Below are 15,159 nucleotides of genomic sequence, written 5' to 3'. Positions count from 1 at the left end.
GCCCTGGCTGCTGGTGGTGCTACCTGGCAGAAAGGTTATGTTAATATCTACATATATAATATTAACCCAAGAGAATGTGCCATATACCCATTCTTTAAAGTACTGGATGGAACCCTATAATAAGGTCTTCTGCCGCTGGGCTAATTATTTCTGCTAACTCACTCTGGCAGTCAGTCAGACCAGGTGAATCTCTTGTTAGCACTAACCCAGAAGCATAAAAGGATTTTTATGCTTTTCTCTAGAGTAGTGGGACTGAAATATCAAAGCAGAAGCTTGAGAAACAACCTGATCAGATTTATATTCCACTATTCTTAAGGTCAGAATAAAGGGAAACCAGAGGAAGTTGTATGTGTTTATGCATATACTGTACACTACAAGACTTACCGGATATTGCCTGGGTCCTGCAGGGTAAGGGGCTGGTGATGCGTGTGAGAGGCAGGTGCAGGAGTCAGGGCAGAGTCTTGGGGAATGTAGGGTGGCAGGAGTGTGGGGGGTGCAAGAGTGATGGTTGGAGGGTGAAGGGCTCAGGGTGTGGTGTCCCATCCACCTAGGTCCTTCTTTCTCCCACCCCAGCCTCAAGGGGCTTTCTGTCTTCCCCCACCGTTTCCCCACTTCTCCCCCTGGCCACCAGGGGCCTTTTTTCTCCCTCTCCTCTGGTGCTGCGGCCAAGAGATGGCATGGGGGGAAGAGTTTGGGGCAAGGGAGCTACTTACCCAGTCTGGTGGCAGGTAAGATGGCAAACCCCAGCCCTGATGGCCACTCTTTTAGTGGTGCAGCTTTCCCCAGTGGGTCTCTCTGTAGTATAGCTCTCCCCTGTGGGCTCACTGCCCCCAGTGGCCACTCTCTTTATTGCGTCCCTCTTCTGTGTGGCCCTCCCTTTCCATGTGATGGAAAATGGTTCCATTCCTGATGCTTCCTGTTTTCTTGGCACAACCAAACCCTGACTTTGCTTTAAGTTAAGATAAAAGGAACTGCATACTAAATTTGGTGGCCCTAGCTCTTACCATTTAGGGGGAGTTCTTGAACAAATGGACTTGCAGACAGATGCACATTTCTAAAATAGGTGGATACATGTGCTGTGTTGAGAAAGGGTTGGGGACCCTGACCTGTTCACACTAGTAAGAAAAGTCTTATTTTTTTTAAAAAGAAAGCAAGATACAAACAGATAAAAAGGATAGCCCATTACTGTAGTTAGGTTTGCATCTGGGGGTCTGAAAAGCATATCTTTAAACAAACAAAGGGTTCTACTGGTTAGTGTGCTAGCCTTAGTAAAGGTTCTTCTATATATCCCGGATTCCATTAAGAATCTTATTTTCACAGATTCATATCTTGTATATAATTTAAAAAATCACCAGGGACTGAAATTTATGAACAATGTTACTTTAAAAAACAGCATTTAATTGCTGTAGCAGAAATTTAGAGATTAGAGGGTCACACACAAATTATGGAAGAGGAAGATTTCTATGCAAGAATTAGGTTCTGAAAATGAATAATACTGGGGCTTAAGCAGAGATGAGAGTATGGAAAAAAGGAATCTGATACTGCAATGTAGAGAGATGTTGGCAAATTATCAGAAGAGGAAAGATAAATTGGAGAAAAAGTAGCTTTTTTAAAAATGAATTTCAACCATTTTATTCAGACTAGCAGTCCAAAAGAACAAGAATAATTAACTGTGAAAATGTATTTGAAAAGAAAATACTAGTTAATTAAATGCTGTACGTAAGGGAAAGATTATTTCCTTGAGACCTGTGTGTGGAAAGGACCTTCCCTGTGCTTACCCTCTGCACTGTACAGGGAGGGGCCACCTTCCTGGTAACCCACAGAAGGATCTTTGGTCAGGGTCTGAGTGGCTCTGAGTTGGAAGCCAGGTAAGCATGAGGTACTTGTTTTATGCTCTCCCCTACCCCAGGAAAATTACTAGAAACAAAACAGAATCCAGGGATCCCAACTGACAGGGCAGAAGTGACCCAGGAATACAAGTAGAGCAATAGCATTGAAAGAGTAGTGCCAGAAAACTGGATGGGGAAATGCCCCAGAACCACTGTGGAGGCAGAGAGTTTGCTTCCTGCAGATCTCCAAAAGACTACTCAGACGTTGGTGGAATGGTTTCTGGATGAGACACCTGTATGCCTTCCACAGTGTAGAAATGCAAACTTCACCATCATGGATGGCAACTCCGTAAGAGTATTCCCCACAATTCCTACTTTCCCTTAGGGAAGAAGCTGCTCTGGACCTTTGTAGATACTATGGACACTTTGAACTGATCCAACTGATTGCAGCTAGTTTCCTAATGAAAGTGACATTATGACACTAGCAATAGAACAGCCTCTAGACAGATTATAAAATGTATTGTTAAATCACTATTAAAATAAACAGTATTGCTTAGAGGTATCTCTGCATGCTCTTTGTGTTATACTACAGCCATAAGATGACCCTATGTTAGACTGACTTACAGCCACTGCAATTGCTTGCACCAACTGAAGGGAGCAGTGTGGGAGAGCAGGAAGTAGGGTACTGAGGGAACGAAATAGGGATCAGGCTGGGGGGGCATGATCTAGGAGGTAGGTAAGGTGCATGTTCAACATCTTTATTAATGACCTAGATGACGGGATGGATTGCACCCTCAGCAAGTTCATAGCTGACACTAAAGTAGGGGGAGAGGTAGATTAAACTGGAGGGCAGGGATAGGGTCCAGAGTGACCTGGACAGATTAGAGGATTGGGCCAAAAGAAATCTGATGAGGTTCAACAAGGACAAGTGTAAAGTCCTGCACTTGGGATGGAAGAATCCCAAGCATTGTTACAGGCTGGGGACTGAATGGCTAAGTAGCAGTTCTGCTGAAAAGGACCTGGGGATTACAGTGGATGAGAAGCTGGATATGAGTCAACAGCCTGACCTTGTAGCCAAGAAGACTAATGGCATATTAGAGTGCATTAGAAGGAGCATTGCCAGTGGATCCAGATAAGTGATTATTCCCCTTTATTCTGCTTTGGCGAGGCCACAACTGGAGTATTGTGTCCAGTTCTGGGCCCCATTCTATAGAAAGGATGTGGATGCATTGGAGAGGGTCCAGAAGAGGGCAACCAAAATGATTAGGGGGCTGAAGTGACCTATGAGGCGAGACTGAGAGATTTGGGTTTGATTAGTCTGCAGAAGAGAAGAGTGAGGGGGGATTTGATAGCAGCCTTCAACTTCCTGAAGGGAGGTTCCAAAGGACGAAGAGAGGCTGTTCACAGTAGTGACGGATGGCAGAACAAGGAGCAATGGTCTCAAGTTAGTGGCAGAGGTCTAGGTTGAACATTAGGAAAAACTATTTCACTAGGAGGGTGGTGAAGCACTGGAATGGGTTACCTAGGGAGGTGGTGGAATCTCCATCCCTAGAGGTTTAAGTCTCGGCTTGACAAAGCCCTGGCTGGGTTGATTTAGCTGGGATTGGTCCTGCCTTGGGCAGGGGGATGGACTTGATGACCTCCTGAGGTCTCTTCCAGCTCTGTGATTCATGTGGGAGCAAGTAGGGAATCGGGGCGTTTACCTCGCACAGCTCTGGGTGGACATAGGTGGCTCTGTGTGGCCCTATGCTTGCAGGTACCACCCTTGATTGCTCCCATTGACCACGATTCTCAACCAATGGGAGTGGGGTTGTAGAGGAGCCTTCAAGTGAGCGCTCCTAGTGGCAATGCATGTGGCTCCAGTCTGGAGTCGGAGGGAAGGAAGGAATGGTAGTGTGCAAGACCCACACACACACCAGGCAGAGCCTCAGTATGCAGTGGCTTTAGTGTCTGTACCCCAGAGCCTCCAGCTAAGAAGGCTCCCCTTAGCCCAGGGCCCTATGCTGCAGCTCCTAAAGCTTCTTTCTTAATCTAGCCTTCAGCCAGGGCTGCAGCTCAGCACGGTCCCCTCTGGGAGCCCAGCTGCTCCCCAGGCTCTCAGCCCATGTGGGAGCCTCCAGCCAGCAGTCTGGTTGGGAGTGGGGAGCTTAGGATAGCCAGGCTGTTGCTGCCAGCCTTTCTTGTGAATTTCACAGCTCCGGCTTGACCAGTGCATTATGCAGATGCGGTGTCGTGCTAATTACGTAAGCTCTGTGCCCTAAATGGTTCTATTAGTGTGGTAGGGCACTTGTACTGGTGGTAGCACGGTTCAGTGAGTACACTGACATGATTAGTTCAACTGCCTTACATCCACCCATCTGTGCAGTGTAGACCAGGACTTAGTCATGGTGGGAAGTACTTTTTACTTTTTAGAAATACTAAACGGGCTGTATGAGCAAAGAGGATGCAGTTTTCTTCAGCTTATTTTTGTCCCTTCTCCCCACAGTTGTCATCTCTGTGGAATGCAGCATCAGCTCATAGGAAATTTACAAACATGTAAGTGCAGCACAAGAGATTAAGCCTTCCCCTAGAAGGCTGGCCGTATGGGGGGAAGCAGGGAAGCTTCCTCACCCTCTTTGGAGCACTGGAAGCAGAGCTTCATAGAAGTCAGGGGGCCTGTGGCCCCTGGACCCTGCTGGTATCCCACCTCTATCCCAACTCTTCCACCCCCAAGCACTCCCCTCCTCACTATTGCTAGCCTAAAACAGGAAAAAGTGATGAAGACATGCTCCCCTCTTCTGAGAAAGGTGCAGGGAGGGGCTCAGAGGAGCAGCGGGAAGAGGCAGAGCAGGGGAGATGCCTCAGGAATAGGGCCATGGTTCAGGTGCTGGTGTCCTTCCCACTTCAGGATTGTTTCCAGCATTCATGTGTGAGTCTCCCCAAATGGAGGACTCACATGTTGCCTACACAAGGACCTGAAAAAGTGTGAGACCTGTGTGATGCGGTGAAGCATACAGCAATGCTAGAAACAGACAGTTATTTTGAGAGGGGGAAGGTAACAAAAAACCCTTCAACAACCAAACAAGAACTAGTGAACTCTGGGAGCTCTGCTCACCGGTAAGAACTCTTAGGGTCTGATGTTGTGCTGCCTTGCCTCTTGTACAGCTATTTACACCTGTGCAAAGTGGGTATAAAAAGCTAACCAAGTTGCAAAGCAGCACTGAATCAGACCCTTTAATTTAGAAAGATCCTCTGCAGATTTCAAATTGAGAGACTCAAAGAAGTAGAGATTACCTGGAGCACTTTTATAGTACCATTTTCTTTGAAAGATCTACCCTTGAATCACAATCAAAGGATCACTTTGAAATAATTCCTGCTGTCTGGCAAATTGAAGCAAAATGTCTGGTCAATGCCTGCAAAGAATCACTGTTTAAAAAAATTTCATTTAAATCGGCGAACCTCTGGCCCCAAGAAGCCATTTCAGAATCAGGGTACTAGGCTGTAGAGCTATTCTGGCTGACTGGCCACATTCTTTTTCCCAAGGAACTTTCCTTGCATTTGATGCTGAAAGGGAAAGGTCATTGGGCTAGTTTGCTGGATCTGTCATTTGGGGATACAAATTACACAAGGATAATCTTCTTAGAGCTTGATTGACTGGCTTTGCAGGTGCTTTGTTCCTTGGAGCTATTAGCAACATAGGGTAGCAGAGACAAGAATTGGAATCTATGATGTGTTGGGAAGTTAGCCTGAAGCAAATGAAAGAGATCATTAGAAGACCTTGGAAGAGGAAAGGAAACATGGCAATATGTAAACAGTCCATGGAATAATTCTGTATTCATATATGGGCTCTGCCAACCTGTTAATTTCTGGGTTCCTCAGGCAGAGTCTGAAGGTGGCTTGGCAAAATCTGGGAAACCTCCCTTATTCCTCCCCTCTCCCCCCCCCAAACCAAACCAAACCAAACCAAAACAAGGACACCAAGATGTGTGTTCAAAATCAGGATAGGCTTAAACATTCAAGAATATTCTAGTATGGGGAGTAGGAAGGGAGAGGCACAGCACGGCAGATGAAATCATTCCAGCAAATTATCATGTACATGGGCCCTTTAATATTAAAGTTACATATTGCTGACCTTGCTTATTCTTCCCTGTGGTGCTATGTATGCTGCCTAAGTTAAAGCAGAACACAGGAGTTATTGCAACTAGATAGCTAACACCTGAAGGCATGGATTTTTATAGGACCAGATGAAAATAAAATGAAGAAAGGAGAATTTTTGAATTTTACAAGTCCCATCAATAATAGATTTTCTGTGAGCTCACTACTGAAATACTGATAAGAACACAATGTATTCAGTTCCAGATAGCAACACTGAATACATTGTTATTTCGAAATAGCACTATTTCAAAATAGAGCCATAACATGAATATGCAAATGAAGCATGGGATATTTAAATCCAGGCTTCATTTACAATTTTGAATGTCTGTATTTGCATCCTTCTCTCAAAAGGGTGCAAGTGTAGACATACCCTGGGAGAAATGAAAATGAGAGTTCCCTGTCTTCCTCTATTATCTATGTTGTCTGACCTTTTGGGCGGGGTAGTGGTGAAATCCGGTGATTTTTTTAAGGGGGGTGTGTGTGTGAGAGAGAGATTGAGATTCCTACAAGGGTGGAAATAAGTGGTGAAGCAATAAACACATTCTCTTGTCCTAATATAGTTAGTAAATGGGAAGGTGAACTACAGTATTGAGAAATACTGCTTGAACATCTTACTCATGGCAGCTGAAACAGTATTTACTTGCAACAATTGTGTTTAACAAGGCTGTGTGTGTTTGTGTGTACTGGAAGTGAAATCTCATTTGATTCTATACTTTTTCAGCTACTGAGGGAGTGGGGTGCTCCTATCTGGGGACTTGATTTGAATCATGCTTGACTAGCTTATATGGACATTATTTTCTCTGAAACCATGCTATAGACATTCTGACAACTGCCTATTTAAAAGCCTGGCTTTATTTGGTGGTCAATGATGCACATCAAATCAATATGGGAACTTTTTTGTTCTGCTTTACTGCAAGAATTGTGCGAAAGATCATATATAATGTAATATATATAACAACATATAATTTTTATACTACAAAAATAGGTTGAGGCGGTACTCAGGCCACACTACAGCATAAGCATAAGGTGGCTTTGGGCTTCTGGATCTAATCTTTCATTTTAAAATAATGTTTCTAGCTGTCAAATTGTGAAGAAAAGCTTGGAAGTATGAACTGAGTGTACTAATACAGCAGTTGTAGAACTGGATGAAAAAGCCTAGGGAGGTGTGAACTGCCTTTTTCATGTCTATGGGGTGTTAACTCTGAAACCTGATGTGGAAGGAGGCTGCCATCACCCTCCCCACAGCAGAAGCATCTGTGTTTATTGGAGCCCCACTGCTGCCATTCTTTTTAGGTGGCAGGTGAAAAATCACTGTCTCCCAAATCCTTGATTTAGGGTGGTGGCAAGGGAGTCTACCCCTCTGAGGCAGACCCCAGCTGCATGAAAAACAGAAGAGGTCTGTGAAATGGGGAGGTCCTGTTCTGTCCAAAAAGAACCTACCATAAATGACTGTTGTGTGGGTGCCTCACTCCCCCAGAACATGGTTCAGTCTGGAGCTAAGATTATATGGGGATGTGTCTAGGATCCCAAGCAACCTTCAGCTGGCTCTGACAGCATGTTTACATATGAATGTCTTGTCCTATAGTCAGGGCTAGCCTTAGACTGATTCGTCCGATTCCCCCGAATCGGGCCCAGAACCCGGAAGTGTGCCGGGCACGCTGTGGAAGGGGGCATCAGTGCTGGAAGAGGAGTGCGATGGCTGCCTGCGCTGCAGGAGGTGTAAGTTGAGCACAGGGTTTCTCTGCGCCACGGGGGTGGGTTAGCTACCTTGGCAGGCAAGGTAGCTTGTGTGCCTCCCTTTTGTTTTTTTGCTCAACCAAAAAAATTTCTGGGCCCTGCCCCCATTGAAACTTTTGTGTGCATTTTTTTTTTTTTTTGCTCAACCACAATTGCTGCAGGGCCCCGCTGAGATTGTTTGAATTGGGCCCCGCACTTCCTAAAGCCAGCCCTGCCTATAGTCACTACACATTCAGCAGTAGCTAGGGCCCCACCTCTCTTCTGCTCCTCAGAGGTACTTGGTGTGGATTCCCCCCTTCCCATGATAGTGGTGACCTTTTGTTGTTTTAAGAGGGACTGACTCACTATTCCCTCTAACTTTTTCCATGCATGAGCAAAATACATTTTGTTATGTGCACCAAGACACGTGCAGATATGCACCACCATTAGAAACACATGCTAATCAGCTGGGCAGAATTTGAATCTCTCCCCAACTGACCACCCAGTACATAAAGAACACAGGACTGGACTAAGGCTGTGAACAATTAGTCAACTATCTGATGAGCAAATGGTTATTGGATAGTCAACACACTGGTTGTCTAGTCACTTCCACCCCCTCTATCAGAAAGAGGCAGCAAGTGTGAGGGAGAGGAAGACGACAAGGGGGTGCTTCAAGCATCAGAGCCACATGGAGCCAGGGGCCAGCTGTGGCGGGCTCCCCCACTAACCCCAGATTCCCTTCAGCGCTTTCACCTTTGATGTGTAGCAAAGGTGTTGCGACACCCTGTGGCTGTTGCGACACTTCACCGACAAAGGCGCCCTTATCGACTAATCAAATAGTTGATGCAATTTGCATCGACTATTTGATTAGCCAATTAATGTAAATTTAATATCCTAGCCTGGAGGGGAGCACAGAGTTGAGTAGGAGGAAGGAAGGCAGATGTGGGCTCAGAAATGTTGGAGGAGGGGATGTATGGGACTCGGCCAATACGGTGCTGAGAGCGCTCCCCTAGGAAGCGGGGAGGGAATCACCCTAACAAGGAGCAGCACAAAAATCAAAGCAGCCTCTATCGGTCTGTCCTGGGGAGAGGGGGCAAGCTCGTGGTGGGCGCGTGCGACGTGCCCCGGGCGGGCAGGCAGGGCAGTGCACGCGGGGCGGGCGCAGGCCGCATCACCAGAACGCTGGGTACCCTACGCGACACTAAGGGGCGAGATCAAAGGGTCGGCGCCGCCTCGTAGGGAATTGCTAGAGTGTGGGTGAATCCACTCTGTTCCTAAGCCACCCCCACCGCCGCGCTCTTTGGTTCAGCCCAGCACCTAAGAGGAAGCTGATCTCGTCCGCGTTGCCCCTTCCGTTCTTTAGTTTCTCGCGACACTTTGATAGGCGCAGCTCTCGCGTGAGATTCAATCTCTCGTCTAATCTCGCGTTGCTGGCAGGCTTCGGCCTCTTTGGCTCCAGGGTAACACCATGGCGGTTGGGAAGAACAAGCGGCTGACCAAGGGCGGCAAGAAAGGCGCGAAGAAGAAAGTGTAAGTGAGGCCGGGACGGGGCAAGGGGGCCTGGGGGTCCCGCCGTGGGGGGCAGTGGGGTGTCGGGCCGGCAGAATGTGCCGGATGGCGGCGGATTGGGAGCCGGCGCAGGGAGCCGCGGGAGCGGTGTTGACATGGCGGCGTCTAGAGCCGGGGGGGGACTGGCAGACCCGCTGCAAGAGCCGGGGCGGCGGGGGGGGGTCTGGCAGACCCGCTGCATGGGCCGGGGGGCGCCGGTTCGGCTGTGACCCCTCCCCCATTTCTCCGCTGGAGGGTTCGGAGCCGGGGCCCAGCCGCACGGAGTCTCCCAGCGTCAGGCTCCGGCTCGGAGAAGAGGAGTTGGGGAGTCGGGCAGCCTTTGGCCCCACGTGCTGTGCGGAGCCGTCTCTGGCTGCACCTGCTGCTGATTTGCTCCATCCCCAGTGCGGCCGGGACAAGGCCCCGCTGCTAGATGCCAAGGGCTGGGTCCATCCAAACGTGCAGGGCCAGGAGGGTCAGTTACTTATTGATCGAGTGTGTTTCGTCGAATTTGTACAGTGGAGGCTTCAGGGAGGCTTTTGTAAACGTATATCAAACCCAGAGACGTAACTTAGTCGTTTTGGCAATTAAAATGTTGGTGGGTTTGTTGGATCAGGTGCTGTATATTTTATCATCAAGAAATGCTGGTAAATCAAAGTTCTTGCTTAATATGTATCTGTAGTAGAATTGAGCCTTGGCAAGCAGAACTATACTAAAGGTGTTCATAAGCATGGTGATAAGTAAACAAGCTTGCATTAATTTGGAAATGCATAAATTACAATAGTTTATTGCAGTTTTCATTCTCTGGTATTTGAAGTATTTGGAAATTCCATATCAGTTCTGTTGTACATGATAAATATGAAGGAAGAGGACCACATTTTAAACCAAGATTTAATCTGAAAAATGAGAGGAATTATCTTTTTATTTTTCTAAATTAAGGGTCGATCCCTTCTCAAAGAAGGATTGGTACGATGTCAAGGCACCTGCAATGTTTAATATCCGAAACATTGGGAAGACACTCGTCACCAGGACCCAAGGAACCAGTGAGTATCTAGTGTGTTGAGAAAACACTTGATGTCTGTTAATTTGTCTTGCCTTTTAAGACCACTGCAATTTAGTATCAGTTGGAAGCAGTTCTTGCTTAAACTAATGTGATTTACAAGATTATAGGACAACTAGACTTTTAAAAAAAAAAAGTGTTTTGACCTTACTGTTGGGTAGCTCTGAGTAGAATTATGTGTACACACATGGTTTGGTCCATGCAAGATAAACAAACTGTTGACCCGTGTAGGGGTTTTTAATTGTAGCTCTCTGATCACTGAAAAAGGAGCCTAAAATATAGGCAAGGAAGATCTGGAAAGGAGCAATGCAAAAAGATCTTGTCTCTCTATGTGGGTTTTCTTTATGGTAGGGTAGCGAAATTGCCCATTTTTGGGCAGTAAATGTGCAGTGGTATCACTGAGTAGAGCATCACGCCCCCCTTTTTGATTTTTGAATCCCCCGTGCCCCCCAATCCTTCACATGATAAAGTGAGACCATAATTGGAATACTACATTTAGGTAAAAGAATCCCAGTCACTTCTGTTCAGAGATGAATAATAGAATCTGGGTAAGAGTAACACAATTATGAAAATGTTAAGTGCAGCTTCACCAACATATTCAGGAGGGAGTTACATATTTTACAGAATTTAAATATCAAAGGACACAATTATTTAGCACGATGAATAGGCATAATGAGGAATTAAAATTAAGGAGAACAAAACTTTGGGCTGCTTATGATTCATAAAAAGTGAAATCTGGTAGGTCATGAAATAGTGTTCCAAGGTAACTGGAACATGGAAAACATACTACAAAGGACAGTTATTAAGGCATCACTGTTAAGCAGCATAATTAAACTTGTAATTTGCTCCTGAACTTCAATTTTTAATCATTTATATATTTAGCTGCTGTTTTGTATATTGAAATGTTTATATAAGAACATATGCCTAGTTCTTACTTTTTTATGTTTACTTTCCTCAACAGTGAACCCCAGTACAACATTGAGCATAACACCTACCTGCCTTTTTAAAATGTTGACCTTTGCACTGAATCTTGAAGCCTGAACATAGTTTATTTCCCAAATGATATTTTTCTCCCCTTTGTGTTGAAGCTTGACTAGTTCATTGACTACTTTTATTACAAAAAAATTTTCTTCAACAGTTTGACTCAAAGTAATTGTCATAATTTTTTGTAGATCTAAACTTAAATTAATGTAATGTGTGTTCAAGTCTAATTCTAATAAAATATTTTATTTTATAAGTCTTATTCAAATTTGGCTCTAATATAAATGCATATCAAATGAGAATAAAAATCTGACACGGCTATTTCTCATTTTTTAACAAAAAGTGTTTTCTATGCATATAGAAATTGCCTCTGATGGACTTAAAGGCCGTGTATTTGAAGTGAGTCTTGCTGATCTGCAGAATGATGAAGTTGCTTTCCGTAAATTCAAACTGATTACGGAGGATGTTCAGGGCAAAAACTGTCTGACCAATTTCCATGGAATGGATCTCACCCGTGACAAGATGTGCTCCATGGTCAAGAAATGGCAGGTAAGTGGCCATGTGTACCTGTGAAACAAATACTACCTTGATAAATACTCATTTGATAGAAAACTACCTGCCTATACATTTAAATAAAATAACTTGATCTTTGATGCAGTTTGCAGATTGATTTTTACCTTGGACAAAACTACCAGTATTATGTATGTTTATTGGTTGGTGTTTGCTTATAGAGGTAATTATTGTTGCCTGCAGAGGGTGTCTAAAAATGTGCATGCACAATTAGAGAAATCATACATAATAATTTTAACACGTGGACGTCAAGCTTAGTTTTTAAAAAAAGCAAAATTTTTCTGTAGTCAGAGGGCAGGATTTTGGAGGGCAACTTAAAAAAATAGAACATCTTGCCACTTGAATCATAGTTACTCTGCTTAAATGCAAACTTTCAAAATGTAGAACGTAGATATCGTTCTTACCACAAAATTAAAAAAAAACAGAAAATGTCTTCAATGGTGGATGCTAGTGTGCTTGTAAAATTAAATAATTGATGTTGACTAAAAACAAGGTAGAATTTTATGGGCACTAAGTTGATCTTGTTTATGAAGGTGGGAGCTGGAGTGTTCAGCAGAAGTGCCAACATAAGAAAAGGGTGGGAAGGGAAAGTTGGTATTAACTGGGGAAACACTTGCTAGGAGAGACTTTCCACTAATAGTAAGGGTGGCATATAAAATCCCAGCCTGGGATGGAGGAAGTACAGTATAAGGGTACGTCTAGACTACATGCCTCTGGCGACAGAGGCATGTAGATTAGACTACCCGGCACAGGAAAATGAAGCGGCGATTTAAATAATCGCCGCTTCATTTAAATTTACATGGCTGCTGTGCTGAGCTGATCAGCTGTTTGTCGGCTCAGCGCGGTAGTCTGGACGCTCTGCAGTCGACATCAAAGGCATTTATTGACCTCCCAGGTATGCCTTGTAAATCGCCGCTTCATTTTCCTATGCCGGGTAGTCTAATCTACATGCCTCTGTCGCCAGAGGCATGTAGTCTAGACGTACCCTAAGAATCAATGCCTTTGTGTCCTCTGCTAGTACTACTATGGCAGTTTCTTTCCTTCATTTAGTAACCTTTTTAAGGGGCCACAAGTGGTGCTGTTGGTGTCATCAGTGCCCTTCCAAACCTTACCTAGGTATTGGAAGGGTCAGTAGTAGTTTAAGATCAAATTTATAGTAATTTGAGGGCTAACTATTCACACTGTAAAGTTGGGGTCAAGTGACAGCAACAGTAGAGGATTGTTTAAGGCAAACCTGACTAGAAATGATTAGAAATTGTTACTTGTACTGTGGAGTCTTTCTTTCTGTGATAGAAAACAATTGTATTCTAAACTTCTATTCTAGACCATGATTGAAGCCCATGTTGATGTCAAAACTACCGATGGCTATCTACTGCGCCTCTTTTGTGTGGGTTTCACAAAGAAGCGTAATAACCAGATTCGCAAAACCTCATATGCTCAGCACCAGCAGGTTCGCCAAATTCGCAAGAAGATGATGGAAATCATGACCCGGGAGGTGCAAACTAATGACCTGAAAGAAGTTGTCAATAAGCTGTATGTCTTGGTTATCTTTTATCAAACTTTTTTTATTATTTATTAAGCTAGTTTAAATTTCTGTGGGGATAGTACTGTCACTGTAAGCGTTTTTTAAGCACATATATAGACAATAAGGTGAAGTATCTGATTTCTAGAGTATCTGGATGTACTAATTAATTGATAATTAAGTACAGATGATGGAGATTACTGACATGAATGAATGTATGTGATTGTAAGGTGTGACGGTATGCTGGTGTTGAGAGTAGTAAATACTGAATAATTTGAACTTGTATATAATGATCAGGCAGTTGAATTATCCCACAAAAATCTAATATTGAATATTGGATTATTTTTCAGGATCCCAGACAGCATTGGCAAAGACATAGAAAAGGCTTGTCAGTCCATTTACCCTCTTCATGATGTATATGTCCGCAAAGTGAAGATGCTTAAGAAACCCAAGTTTGAATGTGAGTTAATTTTTGCTTAAATGTTGAGTTTTGAGTGATACACTTAGTTTACAGCAATATTTTCAAAGCATGTTTGGTGATATTTTTTTTCACCTGGGGGAGCCTTCTGAAACCAATATTGCATGTTTGAATGCTTAAGACAAATAGCTTATCCTAACAATCTGAGACTTCAGTAACAAATATGAATTTCTGTAAATGATATATTGTTTTGGAATATTGTTCCTTTAAGTTTTTTTTTTTTTTTTTTTTTTTTAAAGCAAAAAGTAACTAAATGCTTGGCTTTGACTTGGGAATGAATGATGACAACGTGTTTCGGTCCCATATGAACACCGAATGATTATGCTCTTATCCCACTTTCTGACATTCCCATGTAATGCAGAACTGAGTAGTTAATGGCATATTTGGAAGACTTAATTTGTTCAATTACTCAAGTCTCATACACTTCACTTTTCAGACACTCTTTGCTTTCATGTCTTTGTCTAAATACAAAAGTTAATTAAATCAGTGGAAGCTCCTTGTGTTGGCATTGTTAAATGCCTTATTGAGATAGTTGTGGTACACTTTTGATTTGTTTTTTTTTTTTTTAAAAAGGTCTATTTAAATTTGGATGCTTAACTTGTGTTGTGTATGGTTGACAGAATGTAAATAATACAAAAATCATTAATTGCAGTATTATGCTTTTTTTTTTTTTTAGTGGGCAAGCTGATGGAACTGCATGGTGAAGGTGGTGGCACTGGAAAACCTTCTGGGGATGAAACAGGCGCTAAAGTAGAGCGAGCCGATGGATATGAGCCCCCTGTACAAGAGTCTGTCTAGAATGAAAAATGAATGCAAAAAATAAAAATTTTAATATACAGTAATAGTAGTATTTGGTTTCATGCAGTAATACTAGACACACTATATGTAGTCTAAGATACTTTACTCTTACTTTTGTTAGATCTTCCATATGTTGCTATTGCTTCACGTGCTAAAATTGTGAGTTGATATGGAGTATGCCTCTTCATTGATCACTGTTATGTGAAGGCAGGTTGCTTGTCCTTTATGAAGTTGTTTAAAAATACATACTAGATTGAGCTTCATAGAATTGAGCATCTAAAACCCAAAACCTCTTCTAATGAGATCTTTAAGTAAAAAGGCTTATTGTATCTATAACCAGAATATGTAGCATTGGTTACAAGTATTAATTCACACTTAATAGTACCTTTCTTCTCAATGCTATCTGAAATGGCATCTAGACACCCGGTGAATAGTGGGGTGCACAGGTTGGGGAGAAGGTAGGAAATATTGTCCAAAGACTTGAATTTTCATGGCATCTTTAAAAGTTCACATAGAATAGATG

The 15,159-nt window shown here is 43.4% G+C and overlaps 1 protein-coding gene and 1 non-coding gene across 2 annotated transcripts; both read left to right on the top strand.

Annotated features, from left to right (window-relative positions):
- Window positions 1-9,048: 9,048 nt before the first annotated feature.
- Window positions 9,049-14,680, top strand: RPS3A (ribosomal protein S3A). Its single transcript, XM_006111574.3, has 6 exons — window positions 9,049-9,209; window positions 10,167-10,270; window positions 11,630-11,817; window positions 13,163-13,371; window positions 13,711-13,820; window positions 14,515-14,680. Exons 1-6 carry the CDS (start codon window positions 9,148-9,150, stop codon window positions 14,634-14,636), a joined length of 795 nt encoding a protein of 264 aa, XP_006111636.1. The 5' UTR covers window positions 9,049-9,147; the 3' UTR covers window positions 14,637-14,680.
- LOC112546085 (small nucleolar RNA SNORD73) lies at window positions 14,112-14,185 on the top strand. The gene has a single exon (XR_003089717.1). It is a non-coding gene; the product is annotated as a small nucleolar RNA SNORD73 (small nucleolar RNA).
- Window positions 14,681-15,159: the final 479 nt, after the last annotated feature.

This window comes from Pelodiscus sinensis, chromosome 4, assembly GCF_052426305.1.
Source record: "Pelodiscus sinensis isolate ZL-2025 chromosome 4, ASM5242630v1, whole genome shotgun sequence".
Taxonomy (NCBI): Eukaryota; Metazoa; Chordata; order Testudines; family Trionychidae; genus Pelodiscus; species Pelodiscus sinensis.
This window is presented reverse-complemented; position numbering and strand designations above follow the sequence as displayed.